Source organism: Cotesia glomerata, linkage group LG6 (assembly GCF_020080835.1).
Source record: "Cotesia glomerata isolate CgM1 linkage group LG6, MPM_Cglom_v2.3, whole genome shotgun sequence".
NCBI classification, from domain to species: domain Eukaryota; kingdom Metazoa; phylum Arthropoda; class Insecta; order Hymenoptera; family Braconidae; genus Cotesia; species Cotesia glomerata.
The window spans coordinates 842309-856888 of NC_058163.1; the positions used below are offsets into that span (position 1 = coordinate 842309).

Sequence of the window (14580 nt, forward strand, 5' to 3'; positions counted from 1 at the left end):
GAATTTAAAACCTATGAGGAAAAGTCGTAAAAGACACGTGTGAAACTCAATAAACCCTTGTTCTAAAAGTAACAAAGAATAATAAAAACCATATGTAACTAAACAAAAATAAGATTGTTAAATAACATTTACTATTAAAATCTAACTTTATATATAATATTGAAGTCGAGCAAAATTAAGTTAAAATAATTAATAATTATTATCTTGTATTTAATTTATAATTAATAATTATTATTTAATTTATAATTAAACGATAATGTCTATTCTTTTATACATGATAATAATTAAATTGACTTATAATTTTATTAGAAAATCCGATTGTAAAATAATAGAAATAATATTTAATTCAAGTTATTAATTAGTCAAACTCAAACATTAATCCAACATATTATAAGCAATATAATATATATATTTTCATGTTATAGTTTATTATAATTTATTGTAATTTAATTTCAAGTTAATTATAAGTTAATTTTATTATAAATAGATTTTAAAAGGGTCTGTTAAATTAATAAAAATAGTTAAATAAACATAATGACTGTATCGCTAAAAGTGTATATTAGTGAAGAGTCTAACTTTCAGGCCGATAGGCTGGAAATAAATATATATAGATATAGAGAAAATACATGTAAGTATATAAGGATCATATATATGTAGTAGAAAATGTGTGTGCTTATGTATTCCTTAGAGTGGAAGTATGTATGGAAGTTATGGTGGGAGAAAAGAACGGAGTTTGAAGCTCTTCGGAAAAACTATGTAACGACACCCTTCACCGAGAGCTTAGATTGCTAAGATCACGTCATTGTAAACCTTAATTTTTTATATTTTTGAAGCTTTTTTAATATTTTGTCAACTTGAATAATAAATTGAAAACCAACTAAATAATTTTGATCAAAATTAAATAAATAACGTCTAAATAGAATTCTTTTATTAAAAATGATTCCTTTCCCGCACTGAAACCGAGTATTTTAATACTCCCGGGTGAAAGAACTACAGTAAGTAAAGTTTTCAATAAATAAAAATAACATCCACTAGATGGAAGCATAACACTTTCTAAGTTCTAGTAATTTATTAATTCGGAATGTTGTTAGTCTGACTAGTTGACTGCAACCCGATTAATCGACTGTCAAAAATTATGAAACTCCATTTTTTTTTTCATTTATTAAATTAGAGCTAAAAAATATTTTTTAAAAATTGCACATAGTTTTTCAAGTTTTTTACAAGTGAAAATTTTTTTTATTTTTTTGTAATTTTTTCAATAAAATAAAAGTAAAAATTTTTAGATGGCTCACTTAATTTTCATAATAATTCTTAGAATTTTTTTTATATTAAATTTAGCAGTCACTAGAGAATTTTTTAATTTTTTTTAGCAAACAAATTTGTTAAAAAAAAAACTTGAAAAATTGCATTTTCTATTTTTTTAAATTTCTACATGCCAATTTTTTTTTGCCATAATTTATTTCTAAGAAAATTCTAAAAATTATTAAATATCTGCTAAATTTATTTTCATATTTTTTTTTTCTAAATTATGGCAAAAAAAATTACTTTTAAAAAATTGCATTTTTTATTTTTTTAAATTTCTACATGCCAATCTTTTTTTCTAATTTTTTTGCCATAATTTATTTAGAAAAAAAAAAAATTATTAAATATCTAAAAAAAATTGACATAAAAATTTAAAAAAATAAAAAATAAAATTTTTTAAAAGTAATTTTTTTGAAAATATTTGTTTGTTAAAAAAAATTAACAAATTCTCTAGACATTTTTTATTTTTTTATTATTAATTTATTGAATTATAATTATGGAATTTTTATAAAAAATTGCACTTATAGTTTTTTAATTTTTTTATTAATTATTAACGTAGATTGAATTTACAAATTTTCAGGAAGTTTTAAAAATTATTTTTAATTTTATTTTGTAAAAAATTTTGTTCCAAAAAATTATTCTTAAAAAATTGCATTTTCTATTTTTTAAAATTTCTACATGCCAATTTTTTTTTTGCCATAATTTATTTCTAAGAAAATTCTAAAAATTATTAAATATCTGCTAAATTTATTTTCATATTTTTTTTTTCTAAATAATGGCAAAAAAAATTACTTTTAAAAAATTGCATTTTTTATTTTTTAAAATTTCTACATGCCAATCTTTTTTTCTAATTTTTTTGCCATAATTTATTTAGAAAAAAAAAATTATTAAATATCTGCTAAATTTATTTTCAAATTTTTTTTTTCTATATAAATTATGGCAAAAAAAATTGACACGTAAAAATTAAAAAAAATAAAAAATAAAATTTTTTAAAAGTAATTTTTTTGAAAAAATTTGTTTGTTAAAAAAAATTAACAAATTCTCTAGACATTTTTTATTTTTTTATTATTAATTTATTAAATTATAATTATGGAATTTTTATAAAAAATTGCACTTATAGTTTTTTAATTTTTTTATTAATTATTAACGTAGATTGAATTTACAAATTTTCAGGAAGTTTTAAAAATTATTTTTAATTTTATTTTGTAAAAAATTTTTTTCCAAAAAATTATTCTTAAAAAATTGCATTTTTTATTTTTTAAAATTTCTAAATGTCAATTTTTTTTTCTAATCATTTTTGCCATTATTCATTTAATATAAAATTTTTTAAATTATTAAATAAATGTAAAATTATTTAGGATTAATTTTTATAAAAATTAGTTTTTTATAAAAAATTATAAATTAAATTTATTTAAAGTATATTTTTGTAAATAAAAAATAATTTTAATTAAAAAAAAAAAAAATAAATTTATAAAATTTTAAATTAAGCGCGCTTTTTTAAAAATTAATTTTATTGTTTAAATTTTAACTCAATTATAAGAAAATTATTTAGAAAAATAAAAAAAAATTTTTTTGAGGATAAAATTATTGAAAATATTACTTATTTATGTGTAATTGTTAAAATAATTCAAAGCGGAAATGAGTCAAGTAAAAATAAAAATGTGCGTACGTGTTGAACTGTGATACGGCGTAAAAGTAACCTTAAAAAACAATAATTTAAATTAGAGTGATTGAAAGAAAGTAATTGACAGTTTTGATAAATAAATATTGAGAAATTGATAAACTATTATTGAAAATTGGATTTAATTATGGCTACCGCGGTGCCTTCGAGGTTTGCAGTACTTGCTATTGATGACGATGACTCCAAACCGAAAAAAAGTAAAAAAACTCCTAGTACTAACAACAACAATGATAAAAATGTTAATAACAAACAGCTGAAAAATAAAGTTAATAATAAAAGCAAGCCGCAAGTACAACAAAATTCTTCTCAGCCTAAAAAAGATGACAAAAAAAAATCAAAGGTAATTTTTTTTTATTTATTTATTTATTATTTATTATTTAATTTATTTTTATTTATTTAATTATTTAATTTTATTTATTTATTTATTTATTAATTATTTATAATTTTACTTTATTTTATTTATTCAATGTTATTTATTTATTTGTTTATTTATTTATTTATTAATTATTTATAATTTATTTTTATTTATTTAATTATTTAATATTATTTATTTATTTATTAATTATTTATAATTTAATTGAATTTTATTTATTTATTTATTAATTATTTATAATTTAATTTAATTTTATTTATTTTATTTTTTATTTATTTATTTATTAATTATTTATAATTTAATTAAATTTTATTTATTTTTATTTATTTAATTATTCAATTTTATTTATTTATTAATTATTAATAATTTAATTTAATTTATTTATTTATTTATTAATTATTTATAATTTAATTTTATTTTATTTTTTATTTATTTATTTATTAATTATTTATAATTTAATTAAATTTTATTTATTTTTATTTATTTAATTATTTAATTTTATTTGTTTATTAATTATTAATAATTTAATTTTTTTTAGCAAAATAAGAAGAAAAAAGTTGAAAAAGAAAGTCAGCAATGGGAACAGTGGAAAGAAAAAGATTCAATGGTAATTATTTTTAATAATTATAATTATTTTATTTTATTAAAAATAATATATTAAAAAAATATTAAAAAATAATATTATTGAAAAAATTTTGTAATAAAAATAATAAAAAAAAATTGACATTTTTAATTATTTAAAATTTTCTCTATCAATTTTTTTTGCTATGATTTATTTATTTAAAAAAATTATAAAATATCTAATGAATTAATTTTTGATTATTATTTTAATTAATTTTTAGTCTGTAGAAGAAACTTATAAACAACAATTGCACGAAGCATTGGTGCTGTCAAAATTAGCTTACGAAGAGCAAAAGGAAAATAGTGTGAAAAAAAGTCCGGATCACTCGAGTAAGAAATCCAGCGGTAATAAAAATAATAAAAAGTCAGCTACTATGTCATTGGAGCAGTTTAATAATTTGAATTCTGCTGATAAAGTTATTCAAGATTCAGAACATGACAAGCCTAAAGGTAATTTTAATTTTTAAATAATCAATATTATTAAAAATATAAAAAATTTTTGTATCTCGAGATACATAATTAAGAAATGACCTTGTAACTTGTAAACTATTGACATTTTTAAAGATATAAGCTCATCCTGATGTTACACTCATCGAGACCTTTCATTTGAGTACCCACATCAATTTCTCATATATTTTATATATTTATATATTTCACAAATACCATATATATGAAATATATAAAAAATGCCCTGTGGGTACTCAAATGAAAGTTCTTGATGAGTGTAACAACAAAATGAGTTTATATTTTTAAAAATGTCAATAATTAAGAAATGACATTGTTTCTTGTGAAATATTGTCATTTTTGAAGATATAAGCTCATCCCGATGTTACACTCATCGAGACCTTTCATTTGAGTACCAACATCAATTTTTCTTATATTTTACATATTTATATATTTCACAAATATCATATATATAAAATATATGAAAAAAATCGTGTGCGTACTCAAATGAAAACTCTTGATGAGTGTAACGTCGAAATGAGTTTATATCTTAAAAAATGTCAATAATCAAAAAACGACATTGTATCTTGTCAACTAATGACATTTTTAAAGATATAAGCTCACCCCGACATTACATTAATCAAGACCTTTCATTTGAGTACCCACATCAATTTTTCATATATTTTATATATTTATATATTTCACAAATACCATATATATATATATATATAAAATATACAAAAAATGCCATGTGGGTACTCAAATGAAAGCTCTTGATGAGTGTAACATCGAAATGAGTTTATATCTTAAAAAATGTCAATAATTAAGAAATGACCTTGTATCTTGTGAACTATTGACATTTTTAAAGATATAAGCTCATCCCGAGATTACGCTCATCAAGCCCTTTCATTTGAGTACCCACATCAATTTTTCATATATTTATGTATATCATATATATATATATATATATATATATATATATATATATATATATGAAAAATATATCAAAAATCCATGTGGGTACTCAAATGAAAGCTCTTGATGAGTATAACATCAAAATGAGTTTATATTTTAAAAAATGTTAAGAATTAAGAAATGACCTTGTATCTGTTGAATTATTGACATTTTAAAAAATATAAACTAATCCTGATGTTACACTCATTGAGACCTTTTATTTGAGTACCCACATCAATTTTTCATATATTTTATATATTTATGTATATTATATATATGTATATATGAAAAATATATCAAAAATGCATGTGGGTACTCAAATGAAAGCTCTTAATTAGTGTAACATCGGGATGAGCTTATATTTTCAAAAACATCAATATTTAAGAAAATACAGTGCAATTTAACAAAATTCATTATTTTTTAATAAAGCAAAATTTTATTTTAACAGAATCCGACGTTGAATTTTTTGATCGCATTGATAAAGAAACAAAGCAAGAGCTTATAAAAAACAAACAGCGTGATATTTTAAAATCACGTTTAAACCAACCAGATGATGATATTTCACTCCTCCAATTAAAATTCGAAGTTGAAAAACGCGACACTGAAATAGAAGAATTGAAAAAAACAATTGAGGCTCTGAGGAATGAATTGTCTCAGGTTAAAGAGAGGAACAAGAAGCTTTGCAATATTCTCGCTGTTGGAGAAAGTGAGTTTTATAAATTTTTTTTAATTTTTGGACTAAAAAAAAAATTATTAATTTTTTTTTTTTTTTTTTTTTTTTTTTTTTTTAACAGTGAAAGACAAAGCTTCAGTTATTGCAGAAGTTTCAAAATTACAAGAAATAAGAGACGAATTAACATCTGAAGTAAGTTTGCTACATGCGCAATTGGAACAGGAACGTTCTAAGACTCGAGCCTCCAGTGCTGATTTAAAGAATACTAAAAATAAGAAAAAAGTCACTAATGACACTGCCTAAATTAGTAATTAATTATTATTAATTATTAAGCTACCAAACCAGTTTTAAAAATTATTTTTTTTATTAAAAAAAAGGCATTTTTTTCACAATTTTTAAAATTTATAAAATGTGATTTATTTAAATTTATCTTCCGTAGGATAATTAGTTTTCAAAGTACAACTAGAAAATTAAAAAAAAAATGAACTACGACTGATTAATTATTATTAAATAATAAGCCAGTATGATTTAAATACTTAATTAGCCAGTGCATTGATATTTATTTACAATTTATAACAATTCATTATTGATTGATGATATAATTATACACGTACATAATGATATAAGATAATTATTGTACTTGTTTATAAACTTCCATATTTAACTTTATACTATTTTGTAACAAAGTTTAAGGAAATAATAATAAATCTATATGATTGAGAAAGTGTGGTAAAATAAAATTTTTTTAATTTAATTAAATAAAAAGGATAGGCTTATATTGTGGAAAATATCATCATTGGACAAAATACAACGTAATTTCTTTATTATTGACAGTTTTTTAGATATAAGCTCATCCTGATGTTACGCTGATCGAGAGCTTTCATTTAAGTACCCACATGACATTTTTTATATATTTTATATATATGGTATTTGTGAAATATATGAAAAATTGATGTGGATACTCAAATTAAAGGTCTCGATAAGTGTAATTTAAAAATGAGTTTATATCGTTAAAAATATCATCAGTGGAGAAAATAGATCGTCATTTCTTTATTATTGACATTTATTTTAATGTAAGTTCATCCTGATGTTACACTCATCGAGAGCTTTCATTTGAGTACCCACATCATTTTTTGACATATTTATATATATTTATATATGAAAAATATATCAAAATGCATGTGGATACTCAAATGAAAGTTCTCGATGAGTGTAACTCTAGGATGAGCTTATATTGTTAAAAATATCATCAGTGGAGAAAATACAACGTAATTTCTTTATTATTGACTTTTATATAGATATAAACTCATCTTGACGTTACACTCATCAAGAGCTTTCATTTGAATACCCACATGACATTTTTTATATATTTTATATATATGGTATATGTGGAATATATAAATATATAAAATATATGAAAAATTGATGTGGGTATTCAAATGAAAGGTCTCGAAGCGAGTAACTTCAAAATGAACTTATATCGTTACAAATATCATCAGTGGAGAAAATAGAGCGTCATTTTTTTATTATTGACAATTTTATAAATGTAAGCTCATCCTGGTGTTACACTCATCGAGAGCTTTCATTTGAGTACCCACATCATTTTTTGATATATTTATATATATTATATATATGTATATATGAAAAATATATCAAAATGCATGTGGGTACTCAAATGAAAGTTCTCGATGAGTGTAACTCTAGGATGAGCTTATATTGTTAAAAATATCATCAGTGGAGAAAATATATCGTTATTTCTTTATCATTGACATTTTAATAAATGTAAGCTCATCCTGATGTTACGCTCATCGAGAGCTTTCATTTGAATACCTACATGACATTTTTTATATATTTCATATATATGGTATTTGTAAAATATATAAATATATAAAATATATGAAAAATTGATGTGGGTACTCAAATGAAAGGTCTCGAGGAGTGTAACTTCAAGATGAGCTTATATCGTTAAAAATATCGTCCGTGGATAAATTACAACGTCATTTCTTTACTATTCACATTTTTTAAGATATAAACTCATCCCGATGTTACGCTCATTGAGAGCTTTCATTTGAATACCCACATGATATTTTTCATATATATTATATATATGGTATTTGTGAAATATATAAATATATAAAATATATGAAAAATTGATGTGGGTATTTAAATAAAAGATCTCGATGAGTGTAACTTCAGGATGAGCTTATATCGTTAAAAATAACATCAGTAGACAAAATATAGTCATTCCTTAATTATAGACATTTTTGAAGATATAAGCTCACTTGTTGAAAAAATTCTAATTAATAAAATTATAAAAAATTCAGTAAATTTCATCTTTATAATTTAAAAGATATCGAATAAAGATAAAAAATAATGAAATTTTTTTATTAGACAGAAAAAAATCCCTTTGAAAATTTTTATGAAAGCATACGTCACTTTTTACACGTTAATCCTCATCCGGATTACAACATACACAAGCCTCATTCATTTTTATATAGTTAAAAAAAAAAAATAATTATTTTTTTTCCATTTCTTTCTTCATTCTATTTTTATTTACTATTTTTTTTACAGCTTCATTTTTTTTAAGTCGAATTACACGCTTCGCCAACATTTTTTTCCTTCTGCCATTATTATTATTGCCAAACGAGTAATCTAAAAAAAATCGTTCGATACAATATTTTTTTTAGCTTTGTGTCACTCTAAATTTTTTTTCATAAAAAATCTTTTTTTAAAATAACATTATTGAAGAATATTTCATCAGTTAAGAATATTGGATTTTAGTAAATTGTACTTAGCATTTAAATCGAGGAGTTTTGACCAATAAAAGGGGCATTAGTGTTAAGTGAGTGAGCTGTCGGACGAAAAAAAAAAAGGAGAAAGTTAAGGGGTAGTTATTAAAACATTAAAGTCACTCTTATATTTATTTATTTAAAAACCAGAGTATTTAATTGTCGATAAGTGTAACGAAGAGGTGGAATATAATAAAATAAAGTGCGGAGGGGTATGAAACGCCGGAGGGTGGATTTTAGATGGGGGAGAGAAGGGTGGAACGGATTCATTATCTGACAGTAGTCTATTGTCATTTCTGCGGGTTGAGATTTATTCAGATCCATCACTTAGTTCTTAAATTTTATTATTTTAAATTATTTAATTTATTTTTTATTATATTTATTATAATTATCATTTAAAAATGTCAATGATTAAGAAATGACCTTGTATATTGAGAACTATTGACATTTTTGAAGATATAAGCTCATCCCGATGTTACACTCATCGAGACCTTTCATTTGAGTACCCACATCAATTTTTCATATATTTTATATATTTATATATTCCATAAATACTACATATATATATATATATATATATATATATGCTGCTGCTATATATATATACTATATATATAAAATATATAAAAAATGCCATGTGGGTACTTAAATGAAAGCTCTCGATGAGTGAAACATCAGGATGAGCTTATATCTTAAAAAATGTTAATAATTAAGAAATGACCTTGTATCTTGTAAACTATTAACATTTTCTAAGATATAAGCTCATCCCGATGTTACACTCATCGATACCTTTCATTTGAGTACCCACATCAATTTTTCATATATTTTATATATTTATATATTCCATAAATACTATATATATATATATATATATATGCATATATATATATATATATATATATATATATATATAAAATATATAAAAAATGCCATGTGGGTACTTAAATGAAAGCTCTCGATGAGTGTAACATCAGGATGAGCTTATATCTTAAAAAATGTTAATAATTAAGAAATGACCTTGTATCTTGTAAACTATTAACATTTTCTAAGATATAAGCTCATTTTGATGTTACACTCATCGAGACCTTTCATTTGAGTACCCACATCAATTTTTCATATATTTTATATATTTATATATTTCATAAATACTATATATATAAAATATATAAAAAATGCCATGTGGGTACTTAAATGAAAGGTCTCGATGAGTGTAACATTGAAATGAGTTTATATCATAAAAAATGTCAATAATTAAGAAGTGACGTTGTATTTTCTCCACGGATGATGTTCTTAAAGATATAAGCTCATCCTGGAGTTACACTCATCGAGACCTTTCATTTGAATACCCACAGGAATTTTTCCATATATTTTATATATATAATATTTCATATATTTGTGAAATATATAAAATATATAAAAAATTCGTGTGGGTATTCAAATAAAAGCTCTCGATGAGCGTAACATCAGGATGAGCTTATATCTTAACAAATGTCAATAATTAACAAATGACATTGTATTTTGTCCTCCGATGATATTTTTAACTAAATAGAATTTTTAAACTTTTACTAAACAAAATAAAAAATTATTATTATTGACAAAAAACGTGGACTAAAAATTGCAAAATAACAAAAAAAAAACCCTAGAAGGGTGAGATTAAAATTTTAGAGATATCGATTCGGGTTTGTGAAATACTCTGTTGACAACCGAGAGGAGATCGTCAAAGAGCATAATAATTACTGTGCCCGCAGAGGAGAAGAGATACTCAAACCAACCCCTTTGTTCTATAGTCACTTTGCACGGATATAAATGTGTGTTTAGCTCTGTATATCCATGTGAATATCATAATCAGAGTGAGACGAAAATAAAGTGAGCACTCCTTCATTTTCGATATGTGGATAGCAATAGCGATAGCGATAGCAAAAGGGACTAACTCCAACAAGAGAAAGTCAAAGCCCCTATATCTATATAATGTATCTACCATTATGTAATTGATCTGGGGCGCAATTCAGATACTCTCTCATCACATCTATCAGTAAAATATGTCCCGGTATTTCGTGTTTACACCCATTTTTAATTATTTATGTTTACCGTTCCTGGATTCGTCATTTCATTTATTTCATTTATTTCCCTAGCGGCACTTTCGATTTAATTTATTAAATTTAAGTAATTAATTTTTTTTTTTAAATGATAATTAAATGTCTATTAATTTTATTAGACGGCAGATATATTTAATGAAAGTTTGCTGGCGACCTTCTGTCTCACGCGTTTCTTCCGTTCGCCTTTAAACCGACGAGAGTGTTTCCTAACTTTATATTTAGGGATAACTTGCAAATTTACATCACTCATTTAATTTTACCGGATATCCTATATTAATTAATCTCTTTTTAATAAAACTTTTTATTTGTTTTTAAAATTTTTAATTTATTAAATTAAAAATTAAATGTATTAAAAAATTAATTTAAAAAACAACTATAAATAAATAAAATTTTGATTTATTAAATAATGAATTTTGTTAAATTGCACTGTACTTTCTTAAATATTGACAATTTTGAAGATATAAGCTCATCCCGATGTTACACTCCTCAAGAGCTTTCATTTGAGTACCCACATGCATTTTTGATATATTTTTCATATATACATATATATAATATATATTTTAAAGATATAAGCTCATCCCGATGTTACACTCATCAAGAGCTTTCATTTGAATACCCACATGTATTTTTGATATATTTTTCATATATACATATATATATTATATATTTTAAATATATAAGCTCATCCCGATGTTACACTCATCAAGAGCTTTCATTTGAGTACCCACATGCATTTTTGATATATTTTTCATATATACATATATATATATATATATATATATATATATATATATATATATATATATATATATATATATATATATATATATATATATATATATATATTTTAAAGATATAAGCTCATCCCGATGTTACACTCCTCAAGAGCTTTCATTTGAGTACCCACATGCATTTTTGATATATTTTTCATATATACATATATATATATATATATATATATATATATATATATATATATATATATATATATATATATATATATTTTAAAGATATAAGCTCATCCCGATGTTACACTCCTCAAGAGCTTTCATTTGAGTACCCACATGCATTTTTGATATATTTTTCATATATACATATATATATTATATATTTTAAAGATATAAGCTCATCTTGTTGTTACACTCATCAAGAGCTTTCATTTGAGTACCCACTTGCATTTTTGATATATTTTTCATATATACATATATACATTATATATTTTAAAGATATAAGCTCATCCCGATGTTACACTCCTCAAGAGCTTTCATTTGAGTACCCACATGTATTTTTGATATATTTTTCATATATACTATCACATGTGATTCCTATTCCAAAAAAGGCTTATCCAGTAAACTGTGAAGATTATAGGCCTATATCGCTGTTGCCAAACTTGTCAAAAGTCTTGGAACGGTGTGCTCATGACCAAATTGTTAAATATATCAATGACAATAATTACTTCGATGAATATCAGACAGCATTTCGTGGAGGTTTGGGTACGCAGACTGCCATTGTAAAGTTCTGTGACGATATAAGACAAGCGGTGAATGAGTCAAAGGTTTCAATTGCGATCTCGTTTGACCTTAGCAAGGCCTTTGATTCTGTTAATCACAAAAGATTATTATGTAAATTGTCATCTATGAACATGTCGACTTCAGCCGTTGATTGGATTGGATCTTATTTAGCAAACAGAAAGCAGTCCGTACGCTCTAGCGAAGGTAACTCGACGTGGGAAGAAATTGTAAGTGGTGTACCTCAGGGAAGTGTGCTTGGTCCCATATTATTCTCACTATACATCACAGATCTAGCTAAATGTTTAGATTGCCAATACTTATTCTATGCTGATGACTTACTGATATACCTTTCTTGCCATCTTTCTCAAATTAGTGTTTGTGTGAATAAGCTTAACAGTGAAATAATAAAAATCACAGATTGGTGCAGAACTAATCATCTAAAAATGAATCCTTTGAAGACGAAAGCAATTATTTGTGGAAGTAGAGCAAAATTTAGTAGTGATGAGTGCAGACTAGCCGACACAATCTTTGTGGAGGGGTGTGCTATTCCTTATAGTAGCACTGTAAAATACCTTGGGGTGATTATAGATAGTACTCTCTCATGGGAGAATCAAGTAGCAAATTTGTGCAATCGCGCTATGAGTATTCTAGCACAGCTAAAAATAAACAATGAAATATTTAGTGAAAGTTTACGTATTAAGCTAGTATCTACTTTAATAATTCCTCTCTTTGATTATTGTTGTGCGGCGTATACGAATATGTCAAACAAATTATTATTAAAGATGCAGCGTAAATTGAATTCATGTGTTAGATTTATCTATAAAGTACCAAAATATGAACATGTTACTCCATATTTCAAAAAGTTAGATTGGCTAAAGCTTGCAGCGAGAAGAGACTATTTCATTGCTTGTCTGTTTTATAAGGAAATTCGACTAAATTATCGGCAGCTATTCGGCTCAAAACTAGACTTTTTGCCTGTAGCACTGCGTAGAGGTGATGTCCGACAAGACTATCTTCGTATACCGCAGGCTAATTGTGTCATGTATGATAATTCATTCTTAATTCATGGCATACGTATCTGGAATGCACTGCCAGCTGAGACTGTGGCTGTAGATAATTTAGTTGAATTTAAAAATGCTTGCTTCAATCACTTTTTTGAACATGACAATTAACAATTGCAATCTTTATTTTTCATCTTATTTAAATATTTTTTCTTGTAGAATTATTATGACTTTAAATTAAGTTATTTGTTTGTATTAAATAATCTATTTGGATTTTATAACATTTGAAATTAAATCTAATTGTAAACCTTTAATTAGTTAAGTAATCTTGTAACCTATGTAAACCAATGTAATTTAAATATTGATGGCTTTGAGGGAGCTTAGGTTCCAGAGCCAAATCAATTTTTTATCTATCTATCTATCTATACATATATATAATAAATATAAATATATAAAATATATGAAAAATTGATGTGGGTACTCAAATGAAAGGTCTCGATGAGTGTAACATCGGAATGAGCTTATATCTTTAAAAATGTCAATAGTTTACAAGATTCAATGTCATTTTTTAATTATTGACATTTTATAAGATATAAACTCATTTCGATGTTATACTCATCGAGACCTTTCATTAAAGTACCCACATGGCATTTTTTATATATTTTATATATATGGTATTTGTGAAATATATAAATATATAAAATATATGAAAAATTGATGTGGGTACTTAAATGAAAGGTCTCGATGAGTGTAATGTCGGGATGAGCTTATATCTTTAAAAAAGTCAATAGTTCACAAGATACAAGGTCATTTCTTAATTATGTATCTAGTGACTAAATTTTCCTTATTTTTTTAATACTATAGATTATTAATGAAATATTTAATAAATAAAATTCCCTCAGATGAATAATTTAATTTTTAATTAAAATTTACAATATTTGGAATTTTTAATGTTAAATCAATGATTTTATTTATATTTAAAGTAATTTATAATTGAAATTTGTGAAAAAAAAGAGAGAGAAACTGGTGATAAACGCATTCGTGTCAAAAGGTAATTCAGGTCTCGACCCGTGTTATCCTTTGACCTCTTGCCCGTCGTCTCAAACTTACTTCGATCCTTTACTGGCTCGTGCAG

The 14580-nt window shown here is 23.6% G+C and overlaps 1 protein-coding gene across 1 annotated transcript; it reads left to right on the forward strand.

Moving 5' to 3' along the window:
* Window positions 1-2958: 2958 nt before the first annotated feature.
* Window positions 2959-6775, forward strand: LOC123268189 (G kinase-anchoring protein 1-like). The gene is made up of 5 exons (XM_044733100.1): window positions 2959-3323; window positions 3895-3963; window positions 4199-4427; window positions 5824-6081; window positions 6170-6775. The coding sequence occupies exons 1-5, from the start codon at window positions 3111-3113 to the stop codon at window positions 6349-6351; spliced, it is 951 nt and encodes a 316-aa protein (XP_044589035.1). The 5' UTR covers window positions 2959-3110; the 3' UTR covers window positions 6352-6775.
* The last annotated feature ends 7805 nt before the right edge of the window (window positions 6776-14580 follow it).

Bases quoted from the DNA above. Each gene is read 5' to 3' on its own strand.
- LOC123268189 (XM_044733100.1), top strand. From the start codon at position 3,111: ATGGCTACCGCGGTGCCTTCGAGGTTTGCAGTACTTGCTATTGATGAC. The intron at 3,964-4,198 runs GTAATTATTTTT...ATTAATTTTTAG, and splicing joins GGAAAGAAAAAGATTCAATG to TCTGTAGAAGAAACTTATAA. The intron at 6,082-6,169 runs GTGAGTTTTATA...TTTTTTTAACAG, and splicing joins TATTCTCGCTGTTGGAGAAA to TGAAAGACAAAGCTTCAGTT.